The sequence below is a fragment of the Cnephaeus nilssonii genome (genome assembly GCF_951640355.1).
Source record: "Cnephaeus nilssonii genome assembly, chromosome: 14".
Lineage (NCBI taxonomy): Eukaryota > Metazoa > Chordata > Mammalia > Chiroptera > Vespertilionidae > Cnephaeus > Cnephaeus nilssonii.
Window position 1 is genome coordinate 6,480,392 of NC_137085.1, and position 15,864 is coordinate 6,496,255.

The 15,864-nt window shown below is 47.6% G+C and overlaps 1 protein-coding gene across 17 annotated transcripts in view; it reads right to left on the reverse strand.

The window, feature by feature from the left end:
* The window catches only part of RALGPS1 (Ral GEF with PH domain and SH3 binding motif 1), a 226,324-nt gene that overhangs the window by 185,954 nt on the left and 24,506 nt on the right, over positions 1-15,864 (reverse strand). For all 17 annotated transcript variants that reach the window (XM_079790424.1, XM_079790417.1, XM_079790431.1 and 14 more), the window contains 2 exons: positions 7,673-7,794; positions 4,462-4,569 (listed from right to left, as the gene is read on the reverse strand). In XM_079790424.1, coding sequence (XP_079646550.1) covers positions 4,462-4,569; positions 7,673-7,729 — 165 coding nt within the window. In that variant the 5' untranslated portion in view covers positions 7,730-7,794. The remainder of the gene's footprint in view (positions 1-4,461; positions 4,570-7,672; positions 7,795-15,864) is intronic.

Consider the following 15,864-nt stretch of genomic DNA (forward strand, 5'->3'; position numbering starts at 1 on the left):
ACCATAACTTCCCCTATCCTGATTATTTTGACTCTGCTCCCATACTAAATTTCTCTTTGGAATGAGAAGTAAGCCCTGGAAGTGAGCCTTGCTGGGTTGGTTTCAAGAGATTATAGGGGCCAATCCACAGATCTCTTCCACCCATCCATTATTTGAGTGCTCAGAATCCTTCTCAATTTCAGTTGCTGTCCTCACATTAACCTGCCAAACTTTCCAGTGGATTCCTATTGAAAATTTTGGGGTTCTCCTCTTCTCAAGCCTGCCAAATGCCCCAATGCTTACTTCTGCTTTCTCCTGCACAGATGTTGATACTCTGCAGGTCTTGGTGATGGTATATCCCCAGCCACTTGTGTTTTGGGATTGATAGAGATAATTTGTCACCTAGGTTTATTATAAATATTGTTAATGGGTTTCCGAGTTTGCTATGTGGGGATTCAGAACGAATTAAAAACTATGTTATTGTTATCACCATCTTCCAAAATCACTTGATTTTAATGGACTTTTGCATCTCGTTCTTTTCTTTCTTTCATACTAGACAGAAAACTAAAATACCGGGTGGTCTGGTTCAATTCCAACACCTGGCAACTCCAATGCTTCCCCAGAGACCAAAAACTCCAGGGGACCTGGCTTCACATCTAAGCTAAGAACACACTGGCTCTGGCAGGGGCAGCAAAGCTTTAGAACTGCACCCTCAGAGCATCCACCACCCTCCCTCAGCCTCCCAGCCTCAGGAAATTAACCAGAGGCAGGCCCAGCAACACTCTAGTGCTGAGACTAGAAAATCAGGCCCGAATCTCACCATGGAGTTTTGCTGGGCAATGCTATTCTAGGTGTAGCCTAATTCTCTTCCATTCCTCACAGTGAACAACAATATATGGATTTTAAACCTCATTATTGCTTCATTCCTTTCATGTAGCTAAAAAATACAACTAAAAAATTCAACAAGGGAGAGATTTGAAGATGGCAGCATAGGTAAACAACTATACTCGCTTCCTCCCACAACCACATCAAAATTACAACTAAAATATAGAACAACCATCATCCAGAACCACTGGAAGGCTGGCTGAATGGAAGTCCTACAACTAGAGCAGTAAAGAAGAAAGCACACTGAGACTGATAGGAGGCACGGAGGCGCAGAACGGAGTGGTCCAGCACCCACATGTGCCACTTTTTTAATCGGGAGGGAGATTGTCTCTGCAGAGGCCACCCAGAGGAGACAGGGGTCCCAGCTCCACACCAGACCCCCAGCCCAGAGTCCCAGAGCTGGGAAAAGAAGTCCCTATGGGCAGTAAGAACTACAGGCTGTAAAAACCAGTGTGGATTGGGGCTCAGTGATGCAGAGGCTGCTGGAGACCCAGCTGTTCCTCTTAAAAGGCCAGCACCATGAACTGAACTTACAAGGTCCTGCTTCCTCTGAGCTCCAGCCCCAGGGTGAGGCTCTGGGGGACACAGACACATAAAAGGAAGAACTGGATTGTCTGGCATCAGTGCAGGAACTCAGGGGTGGCTTTCTCCCAGACGGAGGTGCCCACAGGGATCATTGTTCCTATGCTGGGACCTCCCCAGTCACAGGGCTGACTGGCAGCCATTTTGGTTTGCTCTGCCCTGGTGATTCCCTAAGACCCTGCCTCATACAATTTATAACCCCACCCAAGCTGTGTGCAGCAGCTTATGCATATAAATGGCCTGTCCTTATTCAGGCTAAAATATCTCAAACAAGCTGCAGCTGGGTCAGGGAGCCCCAAACCTATCAATAAAAGGCCCAAGACCTGGCACCAGCAGCAGCCTGCCTTGCTTCATAGCTTGGCCTCATCTGGGCACTTCCAAACCCAATACAAAGAGGAGGAATCTGCAGATTTCTCTGTAGTTCCTGCTGGGTGGTGTCAGGCAGTGATTGATTTTGCACCTCCCTGGAGACCCAAGAGCCAGTGTACCCAGTGATCACTGTCAGACCATACTAGATTATAACTCTACACATCCATAAGCAACACACTCAAGGGGCAGACTCAGTGAGCACCAAAGCTCCACTGAAGCAAGTCCTGCTCCATAGGGGTGTCTCCTGCATAGAAGCTCTCCCACTGTAGTTGCAGCTGGTCCTCACAGCCAAGTGGCCTGGAGGTCAATTCCTCTCAGGGACACCAACAGCAATCAAGTCTCAACTACAACAAGACTGTGCTCACAGCCCACAAAGGGGTGCATCTAGAGCTCCCAGCTCAGGTGTGGGGAGGCTGAGCCACTGGGCTCTATAGGACACCTACTACACAAGGCCATTCTATCAACTCAAGGAGACATAGCAGCTCTACCCAATACATAGAAACAAACACAGGGAAGCAGCCAAAATGCAGAGACAAAGAAACATGTCACAAATGAAAGAAATGGAAGAAAGCAAACTACTGGATATAGAGTTCAAAACCACGGTTATAAAGTTACTTAAGAATCTTCTAGAAACCTCCCAAAAAATGGAAAAGGATCAATCAGAAATTAAGCATACACTGACCGAAATAAAGAATAACATACAGGGATTCAACAGTAGAGTATAGGATTCTGAGAATCAAATCAACAATTTGAAATAAGAAGAAGCAAAAAACACCCAACCAGAAGAACAAAAAGAAAAAAGAATCCAAAAATATGAAGATAGTGTAAGGAGCCTCTGGGACAACTTCAAGCGTACCAACATTCACATTATGGGGATGCCAAAATGAAGATAGAGAGCAAGATATTGAAAACTTATTTGAAGAAATAATGACAGAAAACTTCCTCTCCCTAGTGAAAAAAATAGACTTACAAGTCCAGGAAGCACAGAGAGTCCCAAACAAGAGGAACCCAAAGAGGCCCACACCAAGACACATCATAATTAAAATGCCAAGGGCTAAAGACAAAGAGAGAATCTTAAAAGCAGCAAGAGAAAGGCAGTTAGTTACCTACAAGGGAGCACCCAGAAGACTGTCAGCTGATTTCTCAATAGAAACTGTGCAGGCCAGAAGGGAATGACAAGGAATATTCAAAGTGATGAATAGTAAGGACCTACAACCAAGATTACCCAGCAAAGCTCTCATTTAGAAGATAAAGAGTTTTATAAAAAAAAAAAATAAAGCTAAAGGAGTACATCACCACCAAACCAGTATTATATGAAATATTGAAGGAAGGATATATATATATATATATATATATATATATATATATATATATAACTGAATGACAAGAATGACTGGAATGACCGGTCGGCCAGTCGCTATGACATGCACTGACCAACAGGAGGGCCAACGCTCAACACAGGAGCTGCCCCTTGGTGGTCAGTGCACTTCCACAGCCAACCGCCCATGGCCCCTTCCTTCCCCCCGGTTGGCTGGCCTCCCACGGCCCCTCCCCCCTGCCGGCCGGCCCTGATAGGCCCCAATCAGCTGGCCAACCTCCCAGGGTCCCTCCTCCTGGCTGGCCATCCCCCCGATAGGCCTCAATCGCCAGCCAGGCCGAGGGACCTCTCCCATGCACGAATTCGTGCACCAGGCCTCTAGTTATTGAATAAAAAGAAGAGATAAAAATATTAACAATAAAATGGCAACAAATACATATCTAACAACAATCGAATTTAAAAATCAAAATAAATGAGCAAGAAATCTAATGAACAAAATAAACTAGTGAATTAAACAGAATCAGAGGCATGGAAACATGGAACAGACTGATGAATCTGAAAGGGAAGGGAGGAGGGAGTGTGGGAAGAGATTATCCAAAAATCTTACCTATGGACACAGACAGTAGAGTGGTGAAGGCTTGGGGTGGGGCAAGAACCAGGTGGAGGGGGGTAATGGGGGGGGGGGGAAAGGGGACATCTATAATATTTTCAACAATAAAGATTTTAAAAATAAATTGTGAAGTAATAAAAAGCACATAGGGGAGTACAATGCACAACGCAAGTATTGGCCATTCCTAGTGTCTGTCTGTGTGCCTGAGACACAAGGCCAGTACCCGTGCCCAGAAACACCACAGCTAGTCTGCACATGTGTGTGCTGGCCTTTTCCCTCATTATTCCTGTTTTCCCTCTAGCCTCTTAGACTTCCCACAGGCCCCTTTGGGCAGTGGCCAGCACGGGGATAGGTGATACCCAGGCAAAAACCAGTGCTGATCTGCTACTAGAAGCAAGTGTGCCCTGTCCACACCTACTTCTTCAGTAATGAGTGTCTGAATTGTGCTATGTGGGCTGAAAAATTCCACATGAATTGCATTTTTCACTCTCTCCCTTTCTTGAAAGTTCCCCCCTTTTCCTATATTGTGAATGCCTCCCAAGGTAGTTCGTTTCTAGATTGAAGGCACCCTGTCTAATGCTGTGTGGTATTTCATAAAGAATATTTTATTCAACAATCCTCTATTGTTTGGGCATATGGGTTTTCTCCAACCAGAGCAAAAAGCCCTGAACAGTGACCCTTTCTAGCACCCAGCACACACATCAGTTTTGTTACTTACAGCAAACTCCTCGGGAGTCACTTTCAAGACGTCGAAGACAACGGCATCGTAGCTCTTGCTGGCATAGTCGCAGCTCTGGCCCTCCAGAGAGTCTGAGCTGCTGCTGCCCTGTGGGGACCAGGAGAGACGTGCAACCTGAGCAGTCTGGCTGACTTGAGTCACTGCCTATCACACCTCAGAACTGAGGAGACCAAGAGTGACAGACTGCATTATGATAAAAGCTTGTATTGTTTAGTGCTTCACTCTGTTCCAGGCACGGTGCTAAGCACTTCATATGCATCATGTTAACATCTCTGAGTACACACTATTACGATTCCCATTTTACAGCTAAGGAAGTAGAGGCAATGTTACTTCCCCAAGGTAGCTCAGCTAGGAAAGTGAAGAGCCAGAAAGAGAACCTGGTTGTGAATCTACCGGATCCCAGATCACTGCACCCCACCTGCTTCCAGCTGGCTGTGTGGCGGTGGGGTAAAAAATACAGCCCACTCTTCCTTCAGAGGGAACCGGCCTTCCCATTTTAGGAGGCCTGAGGAGATCACCTGTTTCGTTACATCTTTCAAACATTACCTGGTTTTACCTTTTTATTTTTTTTCTACTTGAGTTCATTGCAGGAAATTGTTACACAAAATGCTGAACCGGCTCTTAAGGCTTATTTCATGCATGGGCCACTTGGAATTCAAGCCTGTGAGCTGATGAGGTGAGAGGTAACCGACTGGCACTGGAGACAGGCGTGAAAGTTATATTTAGTAGAGTCCCTTGTTGGGAAGAACACTGTGAGTCCTGCAAGTAAAGTGTCTCCCATAAAAAAGCGAGTTAAAACTCCCCAATTGTGGCCAGTTGCATGAAAAACCCAACACTACAGGGATCCCAGAATGCTGAGCATACCTTCTCCTCAATATTATTTTATTTCATCAAATCCTACTTTGGGGAACCAATCACACTTACCACCCAAAAACTGTGCCCTGTTCATAAATGGTTTTATTCCTCTCAATCCACGAAGAGGGATTTTGTGGTTTCCATTAACCTCAACATCTTGGACTGGGATTTAGAGAATATGCTTTTATTAATTCCTCTTTATTTCACTCTTTCCAAAATGGCTATATCTGGAAAAACTTTGCAATCTTACTGGAAACTACAGTGTTTTTAGGCCAGTAAGGGAAACCAATAGTCAATAACTGAAAATGTGAGGTTAAAAGGAGAAGCAGAAACTAAACCTGTAGATTTCAATAGGCCTGTGTCATTTAAAGGCTTTACAAATGAGTCTACTATACCCAAAACCCTAAGATGATCTTAAGAAGCAGGGTCCCGTGGTGGTTAAAAGGCCAGCTCCACACCAGCTGCTGCCCAACCTCAGGTGAGTGCCTTCATCTTACCAAGTCCCAGGCATCTGTAAATGGCACTGTTGGAACCTACTGCCCAGAGCTGCAGTGGATTATAGAAAACGAAGCTCACAGAGCAACTGGCAGAATCCTCACCCCTCCACTCCCCCTGCCCCGCAGAGATGCTGGTTCTAGGGCTCTAGGGGTCTGGGTGGGCTCGGGGGTAGCTAATTTAAAGTTATATGGGTAATGGGGCAGTCTCCCCTGAGGAAAACCTGTTACACTTTTGAAAAGTAATGAAGACTAACCGTCAGTGCCCCTGGACCTGGCCGTCTATTCTGCCCTCAGCCCTGTACACTCCCTGAGCAGAGGAGGACCCGTGCAGCACGGCATGCCCACACCCATCTTCCAGGAAGTGGCGCTGCAGGTGACAGGGCAGGTTTTCTTCAGGACAGGTAGTGTCATCACACCATGTTGGGTTCCACAGGCCTGGCTTTGAATCCCACCCACCACTGACCAGCTATGTGACTGAAAGCCAGTTTATCCACCTCTCCCTGCCTTAGTTCCCTCATCTATAAATTAGGGGTAAAACAACAGTCCACACCTCATGGGGCTTTGTGAGGACTAAGTCAGATAATCTCTATGAAGATGCAAAAAATGAGCCTGGTATATAGTAAGCACTAATCGTGGGTGTGGATATGAGTAAACATGTTATTCAGTCACCAAAATTTATTGAGCACTTCAATTATACATGTATTCATTCATTCATTCAACAAATGTTTATTGAGTATTTGCCATGTTCTGGATACGCACACATGGATCTGTATACACATACGTTGTGTGCATATACACAGTACACATGTATGCGTGTGTGCACACGAATGTGTAAATACAGGGAGAGTAGAGAAGAAAGAAGTTTTACTGTAGATGGGGTGTAAATTGTAAATAGAAACAGAATTCTGATTCCTCTAGTTGCCTAACAGTCCATTCCTGGGCTTCAGGTTTTATAACTTTCCTGTAATGCCCATTGCATCGGCCCCAAACACGTGCTCAAACAAGGGTCCTTGTTTAATCAAAAATTGCCCCAAATACATTCATTGGTGGTGCTGGCAGTGATGATGCAGTAACGTTACTTCAACCTATATTGGCGCCATCAGAAAAATTTAAAAGGCACCCACAAGTCTGCTTTTCAGAACCAGAGATCAAAATAGGAAAACTTTCTAAAGGTTTATAAGAAATGAGCTAGTTCCTGTGAATTTCTAGCTGATTACATAGGATCGTTTCAAAAGCCCAGCTCCACTCTAAGGGCCCTGTGAGCTCAGGACACTGAGCGCGGCCAGTTTGTCACAGGACCAGGCGTTACGCACTGGATGTAGTGGCATCCCCAGGCCACAGATGACACCCACTCCCCTGCGTGCCTGTTACGTTACTGAACTTGGAAAGAAAACTCCCAACCCCCCGGGGAAAGGCCCAGCCCAGGACACTCTCAGACCACCAGTCCTCACAGCCATTTCCTCCTGAGGAAGGTAAATAAGAGCACAGGCCAGTTGGAATCAGTTCTGTCTGACTTCATTCCGGAATGTGTGACTTATTTATAATCAGCGGCGGCTTTTCTGGGGAAAGGTCTGATCTCTTCGTGCACCAACATGGAATGTGGCACTTGCTAACACTGGACCGAGCAGCTATTTGTTTTTCTTTGAAGAGAAAGACTTCAGAAAACATACTGGTCCTCAGGACTGACTGCCTCCCAAATCTCACGCCCAGCGTGGCCAGGGCCTCGGCAGTGCTAAGAATGGTGGTATTCATGGAGCCCTGCAGCTTTGCTGCTCATGACTCAGCTGGAGCCTGGCCGCTTTGCTGCCCCCACTGTCAGATCCTCGCAGTCTCCGTACCTGTGGAGTGGCGGAGGTGACCAACACGCTAGCCATCAGACCATTCCGCTTGTACATAGTCTCCAGGCCACAGGGAGCTTCAGGGCAGCCTCTGTCGGTGACATAACCCGTCTGGAGAAGTCCTGCAAGGCAAAGGAGCTCATAAAAACCAGCCCTCAAAGACAACTAGACCCTACCCCTGGGGAAAAGGTGTGACAGATTTGAGCAGATGACCCCAGAGACCTTTAAAGAAAGATTATAAGCTGGTGGCCTTTGGGCTAAATGTGGCCCACAGATGTACTTTGTTGGGCTTGCACAGGTTTTAATATTTTTTAAATTAATCACCAATGTTTAAAACTTGAAAGGTTTCATGCAGGATCCTGGATTTCTGACATTTCTTGAAACTAGGAATACCAGGCAGTACCAGGCCCACATCCCTGCCTGACGACCATCAGCTGCGCTGAGCAGTGGCCGCCCACCTGGCCCTTGCAGGCACTAGAGTTTGTGATCTTTGTTTTAAAGTGGAGGCAGGTGAAGAAGACAAACGGATTCTGCTGTGTCTGCCTGTGCACCAGACCATGTCAGCAGCAATAATGTGGAAAACAGCTAATATTGCACAGTACTCGCCTGGTGCCATGCGTTTTACACACCTCAGCTCATCTAACCCTCACTGCAGTGCTTGGGGAGGCCCTACCATTACACCCACAGTGCACAGAGCAATCAGAAGCACAGGGAGCTAACGTGACTCACACTTTGGTGCCTCAGCTCATGCTGTCCCCCATCCCGTCAGCATTCAAGATCCTACTCAGCTGTCATTTCGTCTGATTATCATGCCTGGACCACCCAAAGCAACATCAGTTGCTTTATACCAATGTGTGTGTACACAATTCTAGCACAGCATTTATCACATCACCAAACATCTCAGAACTGTAGCCACACCAGCTTTTTTGTAGGAAAGGGGCGAGGAGAGTAGGGAGAATGTAATGGGGGGAGGGAAGGAGAAGGCAAAGGTTCCAGCTGGAAGCCAACTACAATTTCCCAGGCAACAGATGAGGAGGGTCCTCTGAGCTAAGTTTGTAGCAGTAAAGTCAGAGGGAAGGAGACAGACCGAAAGGCAGTAAGGACAGAAATTCAATAGAAATTGATGAGGGCAGGAGGGAGCACAAGCCGAGGATGAATGGTTTCTGGCTGGAGGTACCAGAAGGATGATGGTGAAGGGACAGAGGTGCGGGAAAAGATGATGAATTTAATTTAGGACATGCTGGGTCTGTGGTGCCAAGGACATAATCAGTCCTGGTAAGCAAGATCAAGCCCAAAGGTCACTGGGAAAGATGGAAAACAAGGAGGTACAAGTCTGGTCTTGAACTGTCTGTGTACCCGCTATGCTTCCGGCAGCCTGAGCTAGAAAGACAGACAGAGCTTGTTTCCGATCTCACTCCTGTATGTCTCGCCACTGACGAAAACAGACTAATTTATGGGCAACAATTCTCAGACAAGTGATATTTCACATGCTAAGAAAAAAACAGAACCAAACAGAATGGAAGATCCTTTCCAGGGCCCAGAGAAACCTCCACCCATCCACCTTCAGTCCCTGAGGCCTGGCCAAGCCCCAACTCCTGGTCAGGAACCAGACTCCCAATAAGGAGGTAAGCCCGGCTCAGCCGCTCCCTAAGAACCCCTTCCCAACCCCACGGGTTGGCCCCTAACAATGGGAGCCAAGCCTCCCAGGCCGGACTGACTTAACCACAGTGGCCACCTCGTTCTCCTGAGAGCTCGGAACCCCGAGATGCCAATCTCTGTTGGTTAACCAAACAGAGGTGCTGTACCCTCGGGAGCAGATGTTGGCCAAATCCTGCCGGGTGCAGGGGCAGTCGGTCAGAAGGAGATGCACAGAGAGAAGCTCAAGAGACAGCCATGTCTGAAAGGGGGGAAGAGCACTGGGCCTGGTTCCCACTGTTTGTAACAAATGCCTCTTTTTCAGTGTCAGATAGATTTCCAAAGACCTTGACAAAGGCTATTTCCTAAACACCAAGGTCACACAGGGGCCCAGGTGAATGGGGGAAGATACATGCCACCATCCATCCATCCATCCATCCATCCATCCATCCACTCACAGAGCTCATGTGTCACACAGGCACACTCGCGCTAGGAGTTCCTAACCGTTGTGTGCCTTGGACCCTTTTGGCTGTCTAGTGAAGTCTCGAGGCCCTTTCTCACAGAAATATTTTTAAATGTGTAAAATAAAATTATACAGGAAACTGATTACACAGGATTTCTCAGGAAACCAATTATATAAAAATACAGTCATTAAATTATTTTTAAAACAATTGCAATGTAGTAAAGGAATAAATTTTATTTACTTACTTACTTATTTATTTACTTACTTACTTACTTATTTATTTATTATTGCATTAAATAACAAGATCTATTGGTGGATCTGGAAACTACCATAATGTCAAAGCAGTATGAGCACAGCTAATATGTGATAGGAAAATATCTGTGATTTTTATTGGTGACAAAGTCCCAGATACTGTCAATATTACTGTGATTCGTTGTCTATGTTAGTAACTGAGAGAAGTTTGTGAAAATAAAGATGCCATTTTTCCCCATTCAAATTCAGAGATGCCTGGTTGAGAACCCCTGTTCCAGGCACTGAGACCATGAAGTGAGCAGTCCTTGCTCCCATAGACTTCACATTCCAGGGTGGGAGTCAGAAAATACCGTGAACAAGATGATAATCTATACTAATAAAAGGGTAATATGCAAATGATGGGACGCCCTCATGTGTAACGACGATCAGCAAGAGGCTGCATGCACAGCAGGCGCAGGTGGGCGGGGACTTGCAGTGCCAAGGACTTGCATCACACCATCACAATCCATCACCAGGAGGCCTGGGGCCCAGCGGAGGCATCTGCTCGAGGCCTGGGGGTTCCTCAGCTCCACGCGGAGCAGAGGCAGGACCCCTGGCTCCAGCCTACCTCTTTGGGGCAATCCATCAAGGAGCCCCGGATGGGTAGGTGGGGCCTACCTCTTTGGGGTGATGGATCGCGGGGCTCCCAGAGTGACAGGGCACAGGCCAGGCTGGGGGATCCCCCTGCCCACCCCCACCCCCAGTGCATGAATTTCGTGCACCAGGCCACTAGTTTCTGATAATGAGAAATGTCTTAAAGAAACACAATGGAGGGAAATACAGTATTTGCCAGGATGGTCCAGGAAGGACTCTCTGCAGATGCGATCTTTGAACTGAACCTTAGGAAGGAGTCAACCACAGGAAAAGGACTGTTCTTTGCAGAGGGCACAGCAAATGCAAAGGCCCTGGGATGCACATGAGCGTAGAAGTTTTGTGATGGAGGCAGATGGCCATGGCTGGAGCTTAGAGAGTGGGAGGCGGTGGACAGACAGGCTGGGGCCAGGGCCTGGAGAGCCTTGCAGGCCACGGTGGGGAGTTGGGATTTATTTGGAGTACACTAGAGGGTTCTGAGCAGGGAGTGACATGACCTGATCTGTTCCGAAGGTCACTGTAGCTGTGTAGAGAACTGGGTTGGAGAGCCAAAAAAAACAGAAGCAGTGAAGCCAGTGGTGGGTAAGGAACGGTGATGACAAGATTGCTGGCCACAGGGACCAAGGATGGATTTGGTAGAAGGTGTGGAGGTGAAACAGACAAGACTTGTTAATGGACTGCATGTGAGGGAAAAGGAAGAGAGCATGACGTGGGCCGTTGTGACTGGGTAGATGTTGACCTAAAAGCCATACGCTCATCAGCAGTTTGCTCATCATTCACTGAACAGCCCCAAGTCATCCTCTACTGAGACAGCTGGTGCACCAGTTCTGGGGATCCGAAGTCAAAGGTGACACAGCCCTGTGTCCTGTGGTGCAGGTGGGGGAGAAAGTCCAGCAAGGACACATTACAGGTTCACCTTCAGGGGGAGAGGGTCAAGGAAGACATCACTGAGAAAAGCCATTGAGTTGGGTCTTAAAGGACCAGTGGGAGTGTTTCAAGGAAAGAGCGGAGAACAGGAGGGCAGTGAGCAGGTATGGAAGCACGCAGGTATGTGATGCCAGTGTGCCAGGAGCACCAGGAGTCCTCCCCCTTCTCCCTTTATCTCAGCCCTGTGCCCACCCTAGACTAACACGGGCACTGGGGGCACAGCAGCAAACAAGCCAGGCACAGAGTCTGTTTGACAGGCGGCCCTGACACATCTGTGCAGCAAACATGGCAAAGTTTTTCCTAAGCCCTGAGCTGTGCAGTCTGATCATCACTGTCATCCCGACAATTTACTAGACACTTTGTTTCAGGCTCTGGCTAAGGATGTATATGTATTAAAAAAAAAAAATTTTTTTTTTTTTTTACAGATGAGGAAACTGGCACTCAGAGAGAAATTACACTGTCACTTAGAGATACGGTTTGACATGCCTGCATTGACTGTTCCGTGCCACACTGGAGGCAGTCTGGCCTAAAATTAAGAGCACCAGCTTTTTTAGTTGGGCCATTTTAATCTGTACACACCAAAATCCTATTTTTCACCCTCCCTCTGCCTCTCTCACCTCTCTCTCTCTCTCTCTCTCTCTCTCTCTCTCTCTCTCTCACACACACACACACACACACACACACACACACACACTGGCTGCTAATGCCTCCTTGGAAACCAAAACACAGCAGGAGAAAAAGCGATTCTCATGATGTAACTCCGCAAGCACGTGGCAGTTGTAGCAGAACCACAGAACAATCCCACGTCTCTTGTTTCCCTATGACAGAGTCTGGTCTGGTGTGTGTGGGCTCCTGAGGAGGGGAAGGAAAATCCCATATGCAACATTGGTTTTCTTCCAAACTCAGAATTCTGCTTCAGCATTTCAGGCTCAGGAAACCAAGAAAATAACATGAGACAGTCTGGTGCAGACCACTGTTGAGAAGGCAGAATAACCACTTTTTTCTAAGCTTATGGAGGCTGTTTCAAAGAAAATACACACATCCAGGAATGTTCAATTACAGGAGAGTGATCTCTTCCAAATGCTCAGACAAGTATGAAAATGGACGCCAGGCCAACTTCCTCGGCCTGGGGCTGCTCTCCGCCGACGTGGTCGAAGCTTGCTCCACCTTCCTGCGTCTTGAACAGAGGCTGCGACAAAGACGAATAGGAAGGAAACAATGCAGGATTCTGCCCACAACCCCTCCACCAATATCTGGCCCTCTGCAGGAGCGATAAGTGTACATACGTGTCCACACTCTGAACCACAGACACAGGACAGATTTTGTGTTGCCAAAAGGTTTCTCTTGGGGCCCATCCCTCTGGGGCTGGACCACCTGCCAGCACTCAGGAAGGCCGGCCTTGTGTGGCTGGCACTGCTGTTATCTCTACCTCCTCCTGACCCTCTCTAAGCTGGCCAAGCCTCTTTTCCTGGCAAGCAGCAGCGTCTGGCAGCTTTCACAGAGCGGCCTGGCCACGTAAGCACATCAGACCTGCCATGCCTTCACTCACTGCAGTGTCCGCCCCCGCCCTCCCCTGCTCCTTTCATATCATCCCACCAGATGTTCAACATCCCACCTCTCACCTCCTCACTGAGGGGCAGGGAATGGGCTGGGAGGCACCACTGTGTCCAAAGGCCACTGCACCTCGTGGAGAGAAAGCAGCAGCGTTTAGGAGTGAGGGCAGGGTTTAGAGATTGAAGGTCAGCAGATACCATGAAAAGGGGATATGGATGGGTATCTTCTTGGGCAAGGGAAGCACCTACATTTATGGAGCTGAGGTAGGGTCTACACAAACAGGCAGGGATCCACAAATTCAGGTGACAGGCACTGACCAACACCCCCACCCCCAGCCCACACACTGTGCTGAAGCCTGAGAAGCAGGGATGAGCAAGGCCCATCTCGTCCTCAGAAACATCAAGTCCCCCGGGATGCCTAACCTTTGCAGGTAGGAGGACTTCCTGAATTTTTACATAAAAGTAAAACATGTACATGTTAAAAGTACATAAACTGGGGGGAAAGGTACAAAATAGAAAAGTCCCCTCCCCCCACAGCCCCTGGGCCTGTGCCCAGGTTACACAGTTCACACCATGTAGGGCATCAGTTAAGCACACATCCATGTATGTAGAAGAAATACAAGGAGATACACAGACATATCAGTATATATGAAAATGCATTTTAGAGACCTTCCTTTTCTATATTAGAAGTGATTTAGTTTTTTTTTTCCACATCTGTTGGTTAAGAAAAACCCTTGAGCCCGGCCAGCGTGGCTCAGTGGTTGAGTATCAACCTATGAACCAGGAGATCATGGTTCAATTCCGGGTCAGGGCACATGCCGGGGTTGCAGGCTCGATCCCCAGAGTGGGGCATGCAGGAGGCAGCTGTTCAATGATTCTCTATCATCATGTTTCTCTCTCTCTCAATCCCTTCCTCTCTGAAATCAATGAAAATATTTTAATAAAAATAAAAAACCTTGATAACAAAAAGCTGTGATAAATGACCAACACTTTTAAATGAATTTGTGGTTTAATAATCACAGCACTGTTTTCATTCACTTGGAAAATGGCCAGATGTACCTACAGCACCTGGACAGCTGGACTCGGGGGCCTTCCCATAGCCTGCAGCTCAGCTCGCTCCAGCCCAGAGGTGCACGACCTGCCATCAATTGCAGGTCTGGTGAACTCAGAACAGGATGGCTGTGGCACCATCTCTGAGGCAGGAAAGGAGCCAGTGCCTCTGTGGCTTAGAGAACAGATTCATCAGGATCTGAATTCTCACCTATCACTTACTCTGTGCCCTTGGCAAGTTTCTGGACCTGGCCACGCCTCACCTTCCTCGTGGGTAAAAATGGGAGAATTGCAGTCCCTCCTCCTCACAGATGTTGAATGGTTCATAGGATGATGCACGTGGGAGTGCTGGGGCAGTGTCTCAACCACTGACAGCTGAGGCTCGTGCTAACCCCCTCACCACCTCCTTTACCCCCTGGGGCGGGGCAGGCATGGGCAATGCTCCCAGCACAAGACTACGAGAAACCAATTTAAAGTTAAGGCAACAGGGGGAATATGAGTGACGAGTATGCAGTTCTCATAAGCCCAGGAAAGGGTTCTCAAAAGAAAACTAATGCTCTGATTGGCGGATAGTTTTAATGTAAATGCTTCACGAAGAGGCCGGCTAGCGCTTCCCCATGCCCCTGCGAACACATCTAGTTACTCTTGAAACAGGTTCCTTGGTTCCAAACAAGGCTGCGGAAAACAGGTGGAGAGAGATGCCCACCTGCAGCCACTGGCTGGTAAGGAAAACCTGATTTTTCCATCGGAAGCGTAGGCAGTTTTTGTCCACAGGAAAATGGGAGGCCTAGGGATACTTGTGGGAGGGCTTGAAGAGAACTTCAGGAAGTGGGGGTAAGACAGAGAATGAAGAAATGAGGATGGTCCACCGCAGACACCTGAGACAGCCTCGGGATCGGACGGAAGAGCACCATCTTGGCAGGGAAAGGCCGACTTGCAAGGGGAGAGAAGTTCCTGACTCCCCCCGGCCTGCTGGGCAGAAAAGGGAAGGCAAGAGACACAGGCAGGGTTTTCTGGGCACTCCTGGGCATGTTCTCAAGCACAATGAGTTATATTAACAACGCAAAATATTAACAATGCAAGAGAAAGAGAGGAGGACATCTGACAAAGCAAGCCTCAGAGAAGATGGCAAGGGTGGGCTGGTTAGCTGCTTCCCCTGCCCCTGGAGAAAGAACGGTGGCACTATTCAGACCTGCCCTGGAGGAGGGCAGCCTGGGGAGGCAGGAGAAGCTGGTTTCCACAAGAGTACCAGCCAGCCGGGCACCTGTAACAACACCCAGGGCTCGATGAAGTCTCCTGGATGAGACGCTTTTAACGTATGTGAAACAGAAGCACAAAAATAAGACCATAAATTTTATCCAACGAGGATCTGGTGTGACCTTCTGGGCAGACGAGGAAACTGTCACAGACTGGGAGACTCATGAGACTCAACAATTAACTGCAGGGAGGAATCCTGGACTGAATCCTGGAACAGGAAAAAAACGTTAGGGGGACACTGGTGACATTTGAAAAAGGTCGACAGTTTAGTTCACAGTATTGCACCAATGTTAATTTGATAGCTGTACTGTGGTTATGTAAGCTGTTAACATGTAAGTTGGGTGAAGGGTATATGTGAATTTCTATTTATCTATCTGTAAGTGTAAAATTATCTATAATAATAAAAGCATAATATGCTAATTAGA